At 37.3% G+C, this 21,018-nt stretch overlaps 1 protein-coding gene across 4 annotated transcripts in view; it reads left to right on the plus strand.

Annotated features, from left to right (window-relative positions):
* LOC5578886 (DDB1- and CUL4-associated factor 10 homolog) overlaps positions 1–21,018 on the plus strand; it is a 118,574-nt gene that overhangs the window by 63,360 nt on the left and 34,196 nt on the right. For all 4 annotated transcript variants that reach the window (XM_001664044.2, XM_021839620.1, XM_021839625.1 and 1 more), the window contains 2 exons: positions 6,117–6,486; positions 6,552–6,707. In XM_001664044.2, coding sequence (XP_001664094.1) covers positions 6,117–6,486; positions 6,552–6,707 — 526 coding nt within the window. The remainder of the gene's footprint in view (positions 1–6,116; positions 6,487–6,551; positions 6,708–21,018) is intronic.

The following is a 21,018-nucleotide window of genomic DNA, read 5'->3' on the forward strand; positions in this document are numbered from 1 at the left end:
GGCTTTTGTTTGCTAAATTATCTGAAAGTCTGCATTAAGATGTACTTTAGATGATAATAAACCAAAGCCAAACCTCGAAATTTCAAGAGCACGAGTCTAGAAAAACAAACAGAGCTCTGAGCTCATTTTTTTTTGCGTATCATCACCAGAATGCAACAAATTCATCAAATTTTCAACGCGAACGGTTGTCAGGTTCTCTAGATTTTAAAACTTGAAAATTCGAAGTTTGGCTAAGGGCATATTGCTGGTAAATATGGGTCAAATAGCATTCAAATTGACAGGGGTTTGTCATGTCAAGGGTAGGATCTGTTTTATTAGCACAATTAACCATCTCTTTCCCATAACAGATAGCTTCAGAGCTCCATTGATTTTCGACTGACGTGAGACAAATTGATCCAAATTAATACTATACTATGCCATAGTTTTTAGAATAATATTCTATGTAGATTAGAACAATCTAATAGTCAACTTATTGTTCCAATAGTGAAACTATTAATAAAAAATCAAATTACTAAGGAAAAACAATAAAAAGAATTAAACCGATTTCAAAAAATAAAATGTTGCGGTGCTTTTCATAGAAACGATTTTTGATATAGAAAAAGGTCCATTAAAAACCGGGACAATTATGTAATATCTACCGGGAAACTGGGAAAAAAGCGGGAATTTAAAAATCGATAGTTGGTGGCCACCCTGTTTGTGCGATATCGTTTTTGAATTGAATTGTTGGGATTGGGAAGACCTTTGGAAGATATCTCCTACAATGATGTAGTATATGTAGCCAATCAAATTTGATCCCCTGTTGAGCGGCATTCACTTCATTTGATTCTTAAAACAAACGAATCCTTTAATTTCATTTCGATTTCAATTTTTCTAGAGGCCCGAAGCATTAAGAAGGTTGGAAAAATCTGGTCTATGAGTACTTTCAAAGTTATTAGTTATTCTTGCTAATACATTAACAGAAAGTTACACATTATTCTCTGTTTATTTTTTTTTCTGGCGATTCTTCCCAATTTAGACAGAGCCACTTTCTCGGCTTAGTGTTCTTATGAGCACTCTCACAATTATTGACTGAGAGCTTTCGTTGCACATTGTCCATTTTTGCATGTGTATATCGTGTGCCTGGCACAAATATACTCGTTGCCCAGGGAAGTCGAGTAAAATTCCTTTACGAAAATATCATCGACCAGTGGGATTCGAACATACGACCCTCAGCTTGATCTTGCTAAAAAGCTGCGCGTTTACCGTTACGGCAATCTGGGCCCCACATCATGCATTGAAGGTAAAAAATGACCCATGGCTTTGAAACCCTAAAATGAAACCCTACCTAAAACATATTTCTGAAGGGATTGGTACTTATCATATTCAGAAGTTCATACGTATGTGTAATATGACGGTTAAAATTTCATGATTTTTTATTTTAATGTACAAAAGCATTAAGATGACCAGCAATTTGATTCCAGAACCAGAACTCCTTCAAAGATTCATCCAGGGAGATACCTGATGTTCCACAAATATACTCTCTACAACGATTCCTCCAGGGATTCTTCAAGCAATTTTTTCTGAGATTCCTCCATAGATTTCTCCCTGATTCTTTCATAGATTCCTCCAGGAAAATTCCTACATGAATTCTTGCAGAGATGTCTCCAAGGATTTCTTCATGAATTCTTCAAAAGGTTACACTAACACAATCTCTTCAAAAATTATTTATCCAAAAAATCCTCAATGGATTCCTCCAAGGATACTTGCAGGGATTTCCCCCAAATAGTCCTCTCGAGATTCCTCCTGAAATTGTTCAAGAAAATTATTCAGGGATTCCGCTTGATATCCCTGTATGGATTCTATTAGGAATTCCTCTAGATATTCTACATGAAATTACTGAATTCCCTGGAACAATTTTTGGAAGAATCCATTGGTAGCAGGTATTTTAATGCAAGTCTCCAAGAAGTCTCTATTTTTGATGGAAGGTCTCTAAATTCTTATTAACCTTATTCTGTTTGCAGTGAATTCTGATTCAAAATTCTATATGCTCCAGAGAAAAACTATATCGTCACTATTGAACGAATTCATCAGGAATTTAATCACAAATTTCTCGAGGGTAAGCTTTGGAAGCTGTCCTAGTGGTTTATCCAAAGATTCTCTCTAGAGTTCCTCCTTCCAGAATTTCTTTCAGTGATATTTCAAAGGATGATTACGGGAACTTTTTCGAAATTTGCTTTAGAATATTACAAAGTTTTTGAAAAAGTAATTTACGGATTTTTGCGAGAAATTCTTGTGAATTCCTGCAAGAATTCATTCACGTTTATTCCCAGAAATCCGAAATTCTTTGAGGGGTTTATTCGAGGGAATCGATTAAAAACTATTTCAGAAATTCCTGCATAAATTTCTTTCAATGATTACTTCTGCAGTTTTTCCAAACATTTCTCAAGAAGTTTATCTAAAAATTCCTTTCGAAAATCCTAAGGGATATTATCTCAAGATCGGATAGGGTATTTATATATATATATATTTTTTTTTTCAATTATCTCGTCAAGAGTTTAGAAGTTCTTTCAAATATCCTTGTTCATTAACCCCTCTACCGGCAGCTTCATTTTTTTACCGCAAAATAAATATTCAAATCGTTATAACTTTTTTGTTTTTCAATATTTTGCACCATTTTTTCACAAGTTCTCAAACAACTCTTCTAGTTTTGGAATCCGTGTCGATAATAATTATTGGTGATCTGGTTTTAAAGATATTCCGATGTTCCTTGGGGGACCGACATTTTCCATATAAAATGTCTTTGGCGGCCATTTTGTTTTTGATCAATTTATCAAAAAAATAAAATGTGGGCTATATAATGCCAGGTAATGAGAAACTTCTCTGAAAAAATCATACAAATCGGTTCAGTATTTTTGGAGATATCTGAAAATTACGATATGATGTTTTTTGAAGTTTTTAAAATCTTTATTTGGCCAGCGTGGTTCCAGAAACCTTAATGGTCATTACTTAAAGACGGCTGCACAAAATTGATTCATTTTTTCACAATATACTCTCATTAATGTATTGCTCCGAAGAGTGAATATCCAAATAGGATTCAAATTCTGTGGCCTGAGAAATTAACGGGGGGTTCTAGTTACGGGTCGGTCCCCCAAGGAATTTTGGAATATCTCCAAAACCAGATGACCAATGATCAATATCGACACAGATCTTAAAACTAGAAGAGTTTTTTGAGAGCTTGTGAAAAAATGGTGCAATAATATTGAAAAACAAAAAAGTTATAACGATTTGAATTTGAATTTTGCGGTAAAAAATGAAGCTGCCGGTAGAGGGGTTAAGGATTATTTTAGAGCTTACACAAGTTTCATCCAAGGTTATTTGACCACACAGTTTTTGTTTTCGGAAGTTTATTTTATAATTTCTAAAAAAATCGCTGATATTTCCCTGGAGACTTATAGAAGAATTCCTGGTGAAAAATTGTGAAAACTTTCTTTAGAAATTTTAAGGAATTCCTGAAGAAATTGCTGTAGAAAACTCAGAAGGAATCTTTGGAGTAATTACTTAGTTAAATTAGTAGTTGAAATCCTAAAAAAAACAATTTTATAATAAATCGTAAGAGCATCACTAGAGAATTTATTGGTTGAATTTTAGAAGACGTTCTAAACGAAAATCTTAGGAAGTCCCAGAAAAATCGATAGAAGAATCACTGGATATCATCATGGAGTGTTTAAGAATCTCTGTTAAAATTTGTGAAGGAATTACTGATGGTCTCATGATGATTTCTGGGACAAATTTCAGAGAAATTCTTGATACTTATTTTTGTAGTCAACCTTTTAACTATATAAAAAAACCTTGAGAAAGTCCAGGTGGAATATTTGAGTTCTTCTTCTTCTTCTTTCTGGCGTTACGTCCCCACTGGGACAGAGCCTGCTTCTCAGCTTAGTGTTCTTATGAGCACTTCCACAGTTATTAACTGAGAGCTTACTATGCCAATGACCATTTTTGCATGCGTATTTCGTGTGGCAGGTACGAAGATACTCTATGCCCTGGGAAGTCGAGAAAATTTCCAACCCGAAAAGATCCTCGACTGGTGGGATTCGAACCCACGACCCTTTTTGAGTTATCAAAACCCAAAATCCTTGGAGCAATTCCTTAGAAAAATTCTTGGAAAAATTTCATGTGCAATAATCTCTAAATGAACTACTCGATACATTTCCGGAGTAATATCTGAATCTTTGGGTAAATACCTGAATTAATTTCTTATGAAATTTAAAAAGAACACCACGAAAAAACACATTACAGTAATGCGAGCAGTAATTCTTTTCATATCCCTTTCGGGACGGATCATATTTGAGTGATTATTTCAAAATTTACCTTATAAACTGATCATCTCGTAGAACAAAACTTTCTTTATTTTGGCTATTCTATCAATCCATGAACTTTTTAGGGTCAAATTCAGACCAGCACAATTGTGCTGGTCCGTCCCCAAGGCGGTCGATGTTCGAAAAAAAAAGTTTTTATTTTTTTTAAATTGTTCCAGTCATGCCTTTTTAGAACATTTGGGATCCGTGTTTTTTATTTCGTCATTAGGGTGCTCTTTCAGATATGTTTTTTTATTTTTTTAATGTACATAACATTAAAAAAATATATATACTTTAATTTATATGATTTTTTTTAATAAATGGATCGAAAACAATGTACGAGAGATATAAATACTTCATATTCTCTCTAAGATTCAAAGCATTAGGTGACGATGATGTTTATCGCTATAGGGGGAGATCCCCCAGTACCGGACACTTAAGCCACTAAATTCATAATTCGAAGACTATTGATTTTATGGGCTCGTGTTACCCATTTATGATAAATATTATCATTTTTATGGTGTACAAAAATAAATTTGAAAATATAAATATGAATTTTGACAATACATTTTGATGATGTATTTTAGTACCAAATTGCTCGAATCTTGGTGGCACTCAATACCGGACACGACCTGGAAATGCCTCGAATTCTGCAAATTCGAACATCATGTGTGTGCAGTATAGGAATAGTTTATAATTTCCAATTCAATGCATTTGCAACATTTACAAGAATAATTCGAGTTTTTTTTAGTTTGCAAGATGGCTATCAAAAATCTCTTCCATATATGATGAAAAATAGCACATTTTACAATGTTGTTCCTGCATTTTTCCTAATGTAATCCCTGCATACATTTCTGGAGAAATACCTGTAAAAATCTCTGGAAGAAACCCTATATAGATTTTCTTAGAGAAATCTCTAACACAAGTTTCCATAAAATCGTAACCACGTTTTTTTTTTTATTTACAAATAATGAGTTTACTGAAGACGTTTCCTCAGTCATAAAACATTGGTGGCATTTGATTCCTGGTTCTGCTTTAGTCAACTAGAACATGTCAACTATAGCCTCTTGTACCCGGAATAATATTTCGCAGAAAACAGATTTGCATTTTCCGCTTGGCAAAAACAAACCACACGCATATCGATCATGGTCAGCGAGTTCTGGATTTCAGTAGGATGCAAAAAGTGCAGCACCAACGAACGACACACGGAATTCGATCGCATTACTGACATCGTATTCAGATGTCTGTCTATCCAGATGGCCAATCTAGATTCATTCTAGTATCCGCTGTATTAATGACGACATAATGAGAATTCAGCTTGCCTGTGCTCTGGCGTTCGTGATATGTGTCAAAGCCGACAGCATGAATCGAGCGTTGAGAAAAGTAAATCCGAAACCGGTTTTATTCAAGATCCTTCGTAATATTATTCACTTATGCAGGGCTGGTCGCAGAGACTTGGTCTCTGTTTTGAAGATAGCTTTAAGCAAATACTTGAATTAGTTTCTGAAGAAAAAGGTTGAAAAAAATTGCATACAGTAATACTTTTGATTCCCAAATAAATTAAAAATTTCATAAGAAAATGTTTGGTTGGATTCTCAAAAAAAAAAAACTTAAAATCTTTTGTTTGTGTCATATTTTTTTCTTGTTTCCTGTTCGGTTTCTTTTTGGTTCCTGTTTGGTCTCTTTTTGGTAAAGGTAATCAGCCGCCACCAGCCCTGCTTATGCGTTTGTTCTATCCTCGTCACAGTTCTAACACATCTGTTTTCCGTTTCGTTGCAGGTTCCTCGATAATCGCATGTTTGCCACCTGCTCGGATGACAGCACGGTTGCTCTGTGGGATACCCGAAACCTGAAATCCAAAATTCGCAGCCTGCAGGGCCACTCCAATTGGGTAAAGAACATCGACTACTGCAAGAAAGACTGCCTGCTGGTAACGTCCGGCTTCGATGGGTCGATATTTACCTGGGACATCAACAGCTACACAGAACAGGGTTTCGTTTACCAGAAGGTGTTCCACTCGCCCGGTTTGATGCGATGTCGGTTGGCGCCGGACGAGAACCGACTGGTCATTTGCACCACGGGCGGTTATCTGATCATCATCCACAATCTCAACTTGGCCTCGCTGGCGAAGGACTTGCACGGGTTCAGGGTAAGCTCGGCATCACTTGGATCCTGAAATGGAAAGGTCTTATAACGTCTGCCTTATCTTCGCAGCCCAACTTGTACCGCTTGATGCAGTTGCGTCATCAGTTCATCCCGAATGCGGCCCGCTACGACCAGGCTTTCTCCCGCAAGCAGAAGTACAACCGAGTCGAACTGGTCAGCGATTTCCCGGAAGGTAACGACGCGGAAGTCATCAGTTCCCTACAGGTAAGTTCCGGTGACGGGTTGTGGTAGCGGGCCACTTTTACGATCAGTCACCCATCCATGCATCCAGTTAGATGGTGGTGATGCCGCTCTGTTGGTGTTTACGCTTCTTCTAGCTACAAGAGCAAGACTATGCAAATCTAAAAACAAAAATACCGTTTACTCATGCAGCGTGCCGCACAGCAGATTTATTACCTGCTGTGAATGGACAATCACCATTGTAAATGCCCAGCAGCGAATAGTGGCGTTGTTTTGACTTGGATTTAAAGAGCGCAGTGGGTTTCAAACGCCTTTGGAATGCGGGCCCCTTTTTTCATTGTTAGAAACTAACTTTATAGATTTTATCATTGGAGTAGGAAAATGAGGACACAACCTCCGAATCCTATGGCCTCATACTCTATGTTGTGGTGGAATTATAAGTGAAACTGGCAACACGGAGAGAGACTGAAATAGTGAGTGGAAAGTAAAGAGTAAGTGTTGGGAGGCTGTATCTTGGGAAGATCGAGATAAACACCAAAATGTATGTAGCTTCCTTCAATATTTGGTTGATTGCGCCAACAATGACGATTCCCAAAAAACTTCAATGATTTTGATCATCGGCAACGCAGCGAGTGCACAATGGAGACCACAATACAAAGGCTTAAATAGATAGAGGAGCAAAGTAAGTTGTGGCAAAAGCATTGCGAGGAGGAAGAGCAGCGTATCGAGGATGAATACGCCAGTGGGATAGCTGAAATCGAGAGGGTATACAAGGAAGCCACACGAAAGATTCAGCTGGAATTTCAAGCCAGAAGAGAAGCGTTGATAAAGCAACTGTCATCGAAACCTCTCGGTGTCGATAGCACCTCATCAACAGCTACCTTGCGGAAGACTGTCGCGGTGACAGCGGTTGACAGATCGAACCGATACAATGAACTGTCAGGTTGATGACAAGGCAAAATTACAATATAGCGTGTGCACCAGCAACATGTAATACTCCAGATTAATTGTCTTGAAATTCTTATAAATTATATTACTATGAATTTATCTCTCAAGTGAATTAAGAACTACATAACGTAAAATACCCTAATAGTACGGAGAGCACAGTCGATCATAAGTACGTTTGTTTGATAGCAGGTCTCTTGATAAAACCTTAATCAGCAGGCTAGGTCCGACGAAGCCGAGGAAAAAAAAGACTAAATGCTAGTAACAGCAACATTGCGGTAAAAATGTACTACCGCACACTGCATCTCATGATGCTGAGAATCCTCATCCATCTCAATTTTGTCTATCCGACGTGCCTGTAGGACCAAGCGACATAGATACAATACAGATAGAAGGTAATCGCAATCGAAACCATGATGATGTCATCGTATTTTCGTCGACACGAATACCCGTGATGACGTCGTCAGTATCTCATTACAAAAATATCGGTGGTCATGACTGTGTGCTGGTCATGACCAGAAAATACACAATCCTAAAGAGATAGAATGTATTCCAATTTCAACGAAGCGAAGCATTGCTCGATTTCTACAACGGGAAATGTTCAACAAGTGTGGATCCAACAATGCAAAAATTTCAACAGTGGCTATCGTGTTTGTTGTCTTTGATCCCGGTGGCAACTGCATGAACAGTCGGAGATCGAACAATGGAAAGCAGAACGACGTGCCAGTATTGCCGATGTGTTGTTTCCCAGATGATGGTCATTCCATGTGAATACATCAATCACTGTTCAGACCGGTTTCACGGATGGGGGTATGTTGTGGTGGAATTATAAGTGAAACTGGTAACACGGAGAGAGACTGAAATAGTAAGTGGAAAGTAAAGAGTAAGTGTTGGGAGGCTGTATCTTGGTAAGATCGAGATAAACACCAAAATGTATGTATAATATTAAGTTGTGAAATAGTGAAATAATAATAATAAAGCAAACAGCATTGAAGCTGCTACCACTAGAGCTGCTTTCAATATTTGGTTTATTGCGCCAACGATGACGGTTCCCAATACCGGGTACCCCCGTTGGTTTGACCTCATTCAATCTGAACACTTTTTAATCTGTACCCCGCTAATTTGCACATCGTTCATATTAAAAATGGTTCAAACGTCATTTAGCTCACTTTTACGGAGTAAAGTGAAATGGAACGCTATGGAACGGAACGCAGAATCAAAACAAAACAGTAAAAAAGGTAACCAGAAACACGTTTCTAGGGTGACTAGATGTTCAAATTAAAAATGAACCCCGATGGTTTGCATGAGGTACCGTTCAAATTAGCGGGGGTGCACGGTACCCCAGATTTTTTCATGATGCTGAATTCGATTTATTAACATTTTGATTTATTAACATAAATGATGATGATGATCAACATCATCAGCAATTTACTAAGCTAAAAAATAAATGTCCGCAATTATACAAATGTCTTAACCAAGGATGGAAAAAGTCAGCTCTAACGACAAACAACACGGTATTTGAATGGTCCAAGAGGGCCGTCGCTCTTGCAGCAACATGGTTTCAACACCTCGTCACGTGCGCTTATCATAGATATATCGAGCATCTGATGAATTGTTTGTCGTAGGACAAAGGGTTTGTCGGATATTGTAACATGTAGCGATTAAGGCAAATCTATTGAAAATTCACGGTTGATCTTTCTCGCATACCATGCACGATTGACTTTCAGAATAAAAACGACAAGCTAGGAGACAAATCGTAGAGTGCAATCCGAAAAATCCTCCAAAATAATGACTTTGATTGGCGAACAATTGATCATCAGCTCACAGGCCGAGCGATCCATTTTTCGCGGAGCGGAGTTTGTTGTGCTGGCTTGACGACTAAGGGTTTATCGTTGTTGCTATGATCACATGATAAACAAGAACCACGATGCATCATTTGTTTTATCATGATCACTAGATTTCCATCCTTGGTCTTAAGAAACGTTGAAAAAGTCCTTTCTTAATTATGTCACCGGTAATTTAACTGTTAAACAATTCTTCCAGATGAAAAAACTCAAACCAACAGAAATTAGTCAAAGAAATTAGTCAAAGAAATTAAATCAATATTTCTCCAAGAAGCTATCCTACCTAAAAGTTTTATTAGCGTTTCCCTAGGAACTCTATTGCATATGTTTCCAGTTCTCCAATTAAAATCAGTTAACCGTCAAAAACTATTAAAACAAGCAGTCTATAGGAGAATGTAAACGCCAGTTTTTTGTTTCACTTTTCGTGCGAAAAGTAATGGTGGAAGATCTGAATATAACACACCTTATTCTATAAAAGTCGCAAGAAGACTGTCCGCATTACAACGGTTTATAACCGGTCGGACTCAATCGATGTGGCCAGTCTTCAAAAAATCTCACTCCAAGAGCTGCTAAGATCCAAAATCACCAAAGCAGGATTTTTTACGCGCGCATTTTTTGTTCAAATCCAGGCATGCAATGAACCATGCCACGTGTATGCGAGGATTGAATCCCAGGATTCAATCACAGAACAGATAGCCATCTTAGAACAAAAAGTAATTTTCATCTCGAGTACAGGAAAATGTGGAAAAGAGTAGGCGAATAAAACATTGTTTGCCTCACTGGAATTTACAGTGCAGGATATTGACGTTAATTTCGTCTAAAATGATCTGCCTCGCTCGTATAATTTGTTTGACGTTATGTCAACACCGTTGATTCGCCAGCATAGTAAGCCTTGCAGCTTTGCAGTGCACCTGAATCAAAACATTTGGCAACAAAAGCCCGACACGCTTTAATTTATTTATTTTATTGGCTTTTGACGTTATTTTGGCTTTCTTTGGGAATGTGTTAGCAAAATGGTGTGATAACTGGTATTATTCTTTATGTGCGACTGTAGTTTTCCGACTTCAAGCAACAACTACTAACCTCCCCCGCCTCTTGGTGCACTGTGAATGAATTTGTTATCAAATTTGTTTCGAAAAAAATAACGCAAATTTCAATCGTGTGCACCTTTTTCGTCCAACGTTTAAAGCAATAAATAGATGTCAAACAAAACGTTTTTCTTTTGGCGCATTTGCTCAAAAGGACACGCGGCGTGCCCCAGAGGAAACGAACAACCGCGGTTTAGCTCCCTTTTTACTTCATGCTATTGGAAATAACATTGAAGTATTTCATCGAACGCGGTTGTTCCTTTCCTGAACCATTCGCCACATTCGCCACGTGGAATTTCGGGCGAATGCGCGTTTCAGGAAACTTTACAACACACGTAGCTATGTATCACATCAAGTTCAATTCCAATGTATTGACTGTGAATTAGATGTGTATGTGTATTAGAACTAAGTTGAAGGTGATGATTTCGCATTTTTGAAGAAAACATCTAGCGATTTTGCGATGGGATGTTGACGTTTGATCACGAATCTTGTTTTGTTTATTACCAAAGGATTGCTATGATTTAAATGAAGCAGAAACCTTCGTCTGACGTGTACATTTTTAGACGAGTGCAAGGTTGATTAATTTATCGCGGTGATATGTTGTTTAGTTTCCTTGAATTAAATTAATTCAAATCTACTCTGCTTTGGCACCACAGTTTGGAATGCATACAAAACATTTGTCTCCGATTTCTCAGACGTAGCGCCCGACATAGCATCAGATCCGCTGTCCAGCAAGAATACAATGGCAGACGTTTGAGGAGGAGAAACGATTACCGAATTCTGGTGTTCAACCAGAGTCGTGTTCTATAAAATCAGAAAAAAAAACTAAGTAAATTTTTTGGTTGTTGTTTCTTTGTTAGTTGGTATTAATACAGTCATCTCTCCCTTACTCGATATTGAAGGGACCATCGAGTTAGGGAGGTATCGAGTTACAGAACACAAAAGCAGTGCAACTGCGTTTCAAGGGACCATCGAGTTAGCCATGAAAACCAACTTTTACTATGGTTCTCTAACTCGATATCGAGATACGGAATATCGAGTAAGGGAGAGTTAACTGTATTAATCTTTGGCCATTTATGTATCGATTGATTAGGATCTTAACTTAAGGATTAATCTTAAGGATCGATTTATGTCGGATCGATTAGGTGTCTTAACTGCACATGTTGAGCGTGAGATGACGAATAAACGAGGTGAAGATACCCAACTGATCCGACATAATCAAATGCTCCTAAAGTTAATATATTTATAAAATGTTTGACTTCATAACATTCATTTCCAACAACTTTGAATAAGTCACAATATATAATGAATTAAAAACGTTGTTGAAAAATATGCTTATGAGTTAAAAATATTAATGTTTACTACGATGTGTTTTTCTTACAAAAATGTTTTGTGTGACACTGAAATTTTTTAGCATTTATAAGACTTAAAAATTTCTTCCATTAAAGATTAAAATCCCCAATAAAATATAATCCTGGTTATCGGTCACAGTTTGAATCAATCCGGGACGATTGTTTACAGCAAGTCTAATGCTATTTCTGGTTGTTTGCAAACTTCAAAATTTTCAATTATAAAGATAAATAAGACAAATGGCTCAATCAAGGTGTTTGCTGAAATGTGATCTGTGATTATAACATAATGATCGTAAACTATAAAACCATCTCCTCTTGATTTTTTTTTTATTATAAACGTAATAATTATTGTTTGTATATTATCAATATTCCAGAAAAAAACTTCGCGTGAATTAACTGAAGTTACATGGATGAACATGCATCAGATCAAGATTCAATATGAGAAAAGTTAGGACAATGTAAATTCGCGAAACCCACGAGGTATGCAAAATTTGGCCTTCTACGTGAATTTAGAAAATCCCGCAAAATTACACAAATTAGGAGAACTTATATGACAATCTCAGTAAATTTCTGAATTTTGGTAATATTTTTTTTTCATTTTGAGTCGAGGTTCCATTAAAAATGTGCTAATCGTTTAGTTTCAAGTTGGACGTTTTTCTGGCTTGTTTGTCTTACTCTAAAGTTTGCATCGACAATATAATATTAAACTTATCATCTGATATGCAAGAAATATTTCCTTGAAATTTAAACACAAAGAATATTTGCACTCTAACAGCCCTATAATAAGTTTAAAATGGTGAATAAGAAATGAAAAGATCTCATATAGAGAAGTTTTGTTGTGTTCAAAATCTTCTGAATCTCCGAAAAAAAGCATCTAGAATACTATTAAATTACAAACACCAAAAGCGTTCAAGCCATTTACCATTTCTTTTTAATTCTAAAAATGTAAGTTTCTAAGTAATCGTTCTTTACTCTAGATGTTTTACACTCTTCTTCCGCTGCTTATCATTGAAAAGAAAGATGCAAAAAACTTGAGGGAATGTTATCGAGATCTATGTTAGATTTGTATGGTCACATACTACACTCATTGTTGTTTAAGAAAAATAAATATATAAAAGTCTGGAACATTGCAAGAAAATTGCATGATATTATTTTCTTACATATGTGCAGTACAACCAGGTCCGTCCCACTCGGGCTCAGATTGAGTACCACTTCTAGTACTGCATTTGGTCCCTTGGTACTGCAAAAGGTACCCAAGTTTGACAGATCGCAGTACACTTTTCACGGCATTCTAGATTCTGCTCTGTTTTATGGGACATGGAGGGTCACAAAATCATAAATTTGGTTAGTAGATTAACATTTTTTAGTAAAACTGCTTGTTTTCGAAATATTTTTAAATAGAAAAAAATACGATAACTAAAACATTATGTGTAAAATCTGTGATTTTTTAGCTTAGTAAAATAAAAAATGTGTCTGGTAATGTTCAAGGTCATTGGAGCACTAGAAGCCGAGACTTTAACCTCCAAGCTTGACTATTCAACAAACATTTATCTCATTCATATTGCAATTCATTTAAATAAACTATTGTACGATCTGATTACTAAAACAAGGAGAAAATGCAAAACCATTTTTCGTTACCCTTAAATTCGACGAAAATATTTCACGCTTTCTGGAGACTACCTTTTTTGCAACAACCTTGGAGTAGAAATCTGAAAAAAAAATTGGACGAGTTTTCTTGTCTAATTCTGTACATTTTTCGAAAAATTAACAGTGTAAAAAGCTTGCCCGCCACCACCAGGTGCGCTAGTGTTCGAGCTGATTTTGGCAGCTGTTTTTGTTGTCATCTTTCTCATCTGTTCTGTGATTCAATCCTTGATTGATTGTTTGCTGGCGAAAATATCTAGTCGGCATTGATATTTCCGTCAGTTTTAATTGGAAATTTCTGCCTGACAAATCACTTGGAATGTGAAAGAATCTAATATGAACAGTTGATTCTAGTAAACTGTATCTGGAATGTGACCTGCAGACTACTGTCAATATCCGTTTACCTCCTGATCTACACGATTGCAACGCAACTCTTATGTAGACGGAACTCCTTGCTTCTAAACAGAGAGTAGTATAATAAGATTTTATTAGACGGTTAGAGTGCTGAAGTATGTCAAGCAGGAGTAAAGACATAGATGTGACGAACAAATCCTGGACTAAGCAATGCTTACCGATTTTGGTGATGATCGCCAGTAGGGCCATTTTCAGATATGTGACGCTATTTAAATTTCATTACATTCCTTACTACACCGCATCTCGTTTGGTAGGCTTCATTTCTTCTAATCCCCTATGAACTGTCTTACTTTCACATTCAAGACGGAGAGGATTTTATAATCATTCGATTGATTTCCCATGATCTCAATGACAGGGATTGAATCCGTGCACAAATCGCGCATGCTGAGTTTTGAAAAATCAGGATTCAAAACGATCCCGCTAATTGAGATGAGTTCAAAGCATGCTTGTTTGAATCTTGGAGAAGAAGGAAGTTTAGCAAAGCCGTCTTAACTTGGAATCCGCAGACATTGGTAACTAAAATTGATTATAATACTAAAAGTTTTAAAATTCTTCAAAAATATTCCAAACGGACCGTCAGGAATGAAAAAAGGCCGAAAACTTAGCTGGTAGTGCAGCCTGGGTACTGTTGTACCTTCTGACATCAGCTAGATTGAGGAGGTACGTCTGGAGCGTCTGTTCACCAGAAGATGAGCCGTTCGCGCAAAGGCTTTGTGGCAAAAGCCGACATGTGCAGAGACTGTGACGGAAATCTTCTCAGGAACCAACGTGAGGAGGTCGATAGGTAGCGGCAGCACTACAACGAGCAGGTGGCATGTAAATAACTTTAGAAACACGTGCGGACGACCAAAGGCTTACGCCACCAGAACTCCAGTAGAATCGGAGATTGGACTCTTGAAATGGAACAAAACCACTGGAGTGAACCAACTACCAAGCAAGTGCTAAAATAAATAGCGCTACACTGTGTTATTTCGAAGATTTAGGAGCATGAAGTATTGCCGGAGGAGTGAATGGAAGGTGTCATGTGTCCCATCTACAAAAAGGGTGACAAGTTAGATTGCGCGATCACAATTTTGAGCGCCACCTGCAAGATACTCTCCCAAATTTTATGCCGCCGTCTATCACCAATATGCGAGAATATTCGTTGGGCAATATCAGGCAGGATTTGTTCGCAAACGAGCAACAACTGACTAGATATTCATCATCCGCCAGGTCTCGCAGAAATGCCGCGAAAGCAATGTACCAACGCATCGTTTTTACATCGATTTTAAATCGGCCTATGATACAATCGATCGAGAACAGCTATGGCAGATTATGTACGAATACGCTAGGATTGATCAAGGCGACGTTGAAGCGAGTGATGTGTGTGGTTCGAGTATCAGGGACACTCTCGAGTCTCTTTGATTCTTGCAGAAGGTTACGGCAAGGTGATGGCCTTTCGTGTTTACTGTTCAACATTGCGTTAGAGAGTGTGATGAGAAGAGCGGGAATAGAAACGAGTGGCACGATCTTCAGAATGTCCGTTCAGCTACTTGGTTTCGCCGACGATATTGATATTGTTGCACGCAACGTTCAGACGCTTTTGGATATGTACATCTGACTAAGGGCTGAAGCTAGGCGAATAGGGAAGACAGACGACATATTGACGGTGATGAAATCGAAGAATTCATGTACTTGGGCTCATTTGGTGATCGCCGACCACGACACCAGCAGAGAAATCCAGAACATCTTTGCTGGAAATCGTGCCTACTTTGAACTCCGCAGAACTTTTCGATCGAACAAGGATCGCCGTCGCACGAAGTTAACCATCTACAAGACGCTGATTAGATCGATACTCCAAACGACTATTATGCGATATCAAACGACTATTATTCAAAAAAACTGTTATGCCAAACGGCATTATGTCAAACGGGATCGCCTTCTAACAGCGATAAGAGTTCTGGCGGCGGTGTACTGCTAGCTGTCCGTTCGAAATTCAAATCGCGTAGGCTTGTTCATCCCAATATCGCGTCTGTTGAGCAACTTTAGGTTGCAGTTATCACTACTGATCTACCTGTGCGTTATATACTTCCCACCAGACCGGGTAAACGATGATCTGTTGATCGAGAATCATATCGATTCGCTAAACTGGATTGTTTCACAATTAGGTCCAAGAGAAAATATCATCGTTTTAAGCGATTTCAGCTTGAGCGCAATCTCGTGGAAGCAGGACTTTTTGATTCCTTTTTCCCGACAACCTGTCGGTCGTCCAATGGCTCTGCCTCTCGGGCCCTGCTTGATTCATACAGCAGTGCTGGACTTAAGCAGAAAGTCGGAGTTGTAAACGAAAATAACCGCATGCTTGAACTGTGCTTTGTTAGCGAGGAACTTCAAAACGACTGCAAAGTCATGCAAACTCCATCACCGCTCGTCAAAACCTGCAAACACCATCCTGCGTTACTAATGGAAATTGCAGTCAATCCACAATTATGGTTCCGCAACACTCTGGAAGACGTACGATACGATTTCGGCAAAGCTGACTTCAATGCACATTGGTCCACGGAACGAAATTAAGTGGAAAAAATTAATAGCTTGAAAAATATAAGAGATAGGGTTTTGGTGTCTTCTGAACATTTGTTTGTCTAGTCAAGGCGCGTTATATGCAAAAGTGTCCTAAGCGCCAAATTTCATAGCTTTCGAAATTCGCTCTCAAACTTTTTTATTTTAAAAGATAGCGCAACAAAATGTTTTACAATATTGAAGATTATAGAATATATGAAAACTTTGTAGAACATCATTTTTTTTCTATATCTGATAGTTTTAGAGATTTAGGTCACTTTAGAACTTTATGGAAAAAAATTGGGTTTTCCTCAATACTAACGAAAATATCAATTTTCAGGCCTACTATGTTCTGAAGAGTTTTAGATATGAGCAAAATACACATTTTCTCTGAAGACGTCATACCTCTAAAATTTTCATATGAAAAGATATAAGCGTTTTTGTAGTTTTTTCAACCACTTTTTCAAGCGTAACATTTCAAAATGGCGCAAGTGAAATCAAAAACTTTTCCCGTTACTTGAATAAGCATATCCTAAAGTGCATTTTAAGAAAATTTGGTGATAGTGATTTTTGATTTTCTCTAATAAATGTGTTCTGAATTATCCCTTAATTTTACTTAGAAAACAGATTTTTTCAACTTCTTGAGATTCTTATTCAATTACAGTCGAACATTTTGTAATACATTCAAAAATACTGAATCATTCTTAGCATGAACAAGAAGATTGTAGATGTTTATCATGCCTATTTTTATTCATATCGTTAATAATTACAGAGATTTTCGTTCTATGCCATAAAATACCGTCAATGGAAGGAAAACTCGACGAATTTAAATGAAGTCCTGTCAATATAAGCTAAAGCTTTCACTAGATTGGACAATGCCAATGCAGTTGCATTCCTTCTTTTAGGTTTGTATAAGTTTGAACTAGTACACAACACTGAGGACGGCAGTTGAGGTCGAAATACGCGTATCTGTCGAAGGATACAAACTCTGGTGGAATTAAATGGTGTTGTACTCAATTCGGTTTTTTATCTTAAAATGAGTTCAAAGCTACTAAAAATAAATATATGTACCCCGCTTAAGGTGAATATAAAACAAAGCCAAACTTAGAATTTTCAAGTGTACAAGACAGGAGAATCTGACAACAATTCGCGTTGAAAATCAATCAAATTTCTTCCTTGCTGGTCGTGGCCAGCAATGGAATAAATTTTCAACGTAGAGCGCTGTTTGGCTCCCAAGTCTTGTGCTCTTGAAAATTTGAAGTGTGGCTTCGTTCTATAATCACCTTAAATGAGGGATTAGTAAAGGTTATAAATTAACGAAAATAAGTAGTTGTTAATATTTTTGAGATTTTAATCAAATGTTTATTTTCCAATGTTCTATTCGTACGGAGGCCGAGTGCAAATAATTGACATAGTTAAGTATTGTCTAGTTCAAAAAACACTTATACAAACTTAAAAAAAGGGAATGCAACTGCATTGGCATTGTCCAATTTAGTGAAAGCTTCAGCTTATATTGGCAGGACTTCATTTAAATTCGTCGAGTTTTCCTTCCATTGACAGTATTGTATGCCAAAGAACGAAAATCTCTGTAATTATTAACGATATGAATAAGAATAGGCATGATAAGCATCTATAAACTTCTTTTTCATGCTAAGAATGATTCAGTATTTTTGAATGTATTACAAAATGTTCAACTGTAATTGAATAAGAATCTCAATAAGTAAAGAAAATCTGTTTTCTAAGTAAAATTAAGGGATAATTCAGAACACATTTATTGGAGAAAATCAAAAATCACTATCACCAAATTTTCTTAAAATGCACTTTAAGATATGCTTATTAAAGTAACGGGAAAAGTTTTTGATTTCACTTGCGCCATTTTGAAATGTTACGCTTGGAAAAGTGGGTGAAAAAACTACAAAAACGCTTATATCTTTTCATATGAAAATTTTAGAGGTATGACGTCTTCAGAGAAAATGTGTATTTTGCTCATATCTAAAACTCTTCAGAACATAGTAGGCCAGAAAAATTGACATTTTCGTTAGTATTGAGGAAAACCCGATTTTTGACCATAAAGTTCTAAAGTGACCTATATCTCTAAAACTATCAGATATAGAAAAAAATGATGTTCTACAAAGTTTTCATATTTTCTATAATCTTCAATATTGTAAAACATTTTGTTGCGCTATCTTTTGAAATAAAACAGTTTGAGAGTGAATTTCGAAAGCTATGAAATTTGGCGCTTAGGACACTTTTGCATATAACGCGCCTTGACCAGACAAACAAATGTTCAGAAGACACCAAAGCCCTATCTCTTATATTTTTCAAGTTATTAATTTTTTCCACTTAATTTCGTTCCGTGGACCAATGTGCAATGGCATGAACAACTTTGTCACATACTTGGACTGAGATGACATTCTCCATAATAGCGATGCCAATCTCGCTGCTTCGACGTTGCCCGGTATCTTGCTGTATGCCATCGGCCAATTTGTTCCCATCAAGCCTAGTTTCAAGCCTGCAAAACCGATATGGTCAAATTCTGAACTTAAGTAACTAAAAAGGGCCGAACAAGCAGTTTTCCGGCGTCACAGCAACTATCACTCTACAAGCGAAACGTAAATTCAAGCTAACGCCGAATATAAACGGCTCAACGATCATCTGTACAATGCCCATCAGGACCATCTGCGAAGACGATTCAAGCATAATCCCAAAAGTTTCTGGAATTACGTCAATGATTAACGGAAGGAATCCGGTTTGCCACCAACGATTTCCAATGGAATATTTATAGCAGATTCTACCGCGGGTATTGCCGATTTGTTCCGTACTCAATTTAGTGGCGTTTTTACAGACGAACTAGTTGACCCACGTGTAGTAGACGAAGCAATCAGGATTGTACCTCAACTTCCGACTTCCGTTCAGCGGTTCTCCGTCAAACGATGGAATGGTAAAATCAGCAGGAAATCAACTGAAATCATCCACCAGAAGTGGGACGGATAGAATCCCATCGCTTGTTCTAAAACGCTGCGTGGATTCACTAGCCTCGCATCGATATTTAACTTATCGTTGTCTACTGGTGTTTTTCCGAACAGCTGGAAAGAATTCTCGCATGCTCTGAGATAACGCCCAAAAAGCCATTGGTAGCCACGAGTGTAGCTCGTTGTTTCTGAGCACAAGAAACAATAAGCATCCAAACCAACATCACAGGCAGGTAGATAATGATCCTTTCTTTCCCATAGCGTTGTTAAATAACATGAAAATCCATTCAATTGCTCAGAAAAAACGAGCTACACACATGGTTACCAATGGCTTTTAGGGCGAGATCAGAAGTTATGCGAGAATTGTAGGTCTTTCCATTTTTTTTTATGAAGGGGTGCAAACGATTGCTTTCAAATTATCGTGGCATAGCTGCTCTCAGCGCCACCTCGATACTTTTAGAGTTAATCGTATTGCGCGAGCTGATTCACAGTTACGCACATTATATTTCGCCCGAACAGCATGGATTTATGGCCAAACGATCGACTACAACTAATTTGGCAGCATTCACCTCGTTCGTAATTCGGCAAATAAAAGATGGCCAACAAGTTGACGCTATATACTGGCTGCGTTTGACAAAATGAACCATCAAATCGCACTGGCAAAATTTGACAATCTTGGAATGGATAACCAAATCCTTAGTTGGCTCCATTCTTATCTGGTCGATCGAAGCATGTCCGTCAAAATTGGAGACCATGTATCGCTACCATTTTCTGTTTGTTCCGGCGTTCCTCAAGGCAGTCATATCGGCCCATTTTTATTCTTGCTGTACATGAACGATGTTAATGTCGTGCTAAATTGCTTTAAACTCTCGTAGGGGAAGGGGTGGTAAAATGAACACCTTAAGGAAATCATCTTGTTTCTGATAGAAAAATGAGAAATTTGTATGGTTTAATTGCACAACATCAAAAATAGGGATGTTTTCTATAGCTGCTACATGAATACAGACTAAAATAGTTAAATTTTCACATATTTTCATCGCTATCAAATAGCGATGTAAATGTTCATTTTACATGCACTATGTGGGTAAAATGAACAGCGGTTGGTGGTAAAATGAACACCATGCAAAAAACGTGAACAAAACAATTATTTCTGAAAATTTTCATTGCCCCACCGAAAATATATCCAATAACACTGCGGAACACGTTTTTGTCTCCAGCACCAAAATACCGCTATTCACTTAATTAAGGGTTGCTGAATCTATTGCCGTTTTCAGAAATATCATAGCACGTCTAGTTTTTGAGATATTGACTGTTGAAAATGCAAAAAATGACTATTTCAGCCAACTTGCATGCAAGTTTGCCAGCTTGTATGGTAATATATTGGCTTAATTTGCCACAGAATTCAAACTTTATGTGTATAACATTACTTATCATCAAAGTTTGGATTACTTTCGATACGGAAAAGTTATTTTTTGATGGTTCAGAGAATTGTTGTATTTTGCCATATAGAAGAAACGAAGAATTTTGTATGGAGACTG

This window comes from Aedes aegypti, chromosome 1 (genome assembly GCF_002204515.2).
Source record: "Aedes aegypti strain LVP_AGWG chromosome 1, AaegL5.0 Primary Assembly, whole genome shotgun sequence".
Lineage (NCBI taxonomy): Eukaryota > Metazoa > Arthropoda > Insecta > Diptera > Culicidae > Aedes > Aedes aegypti.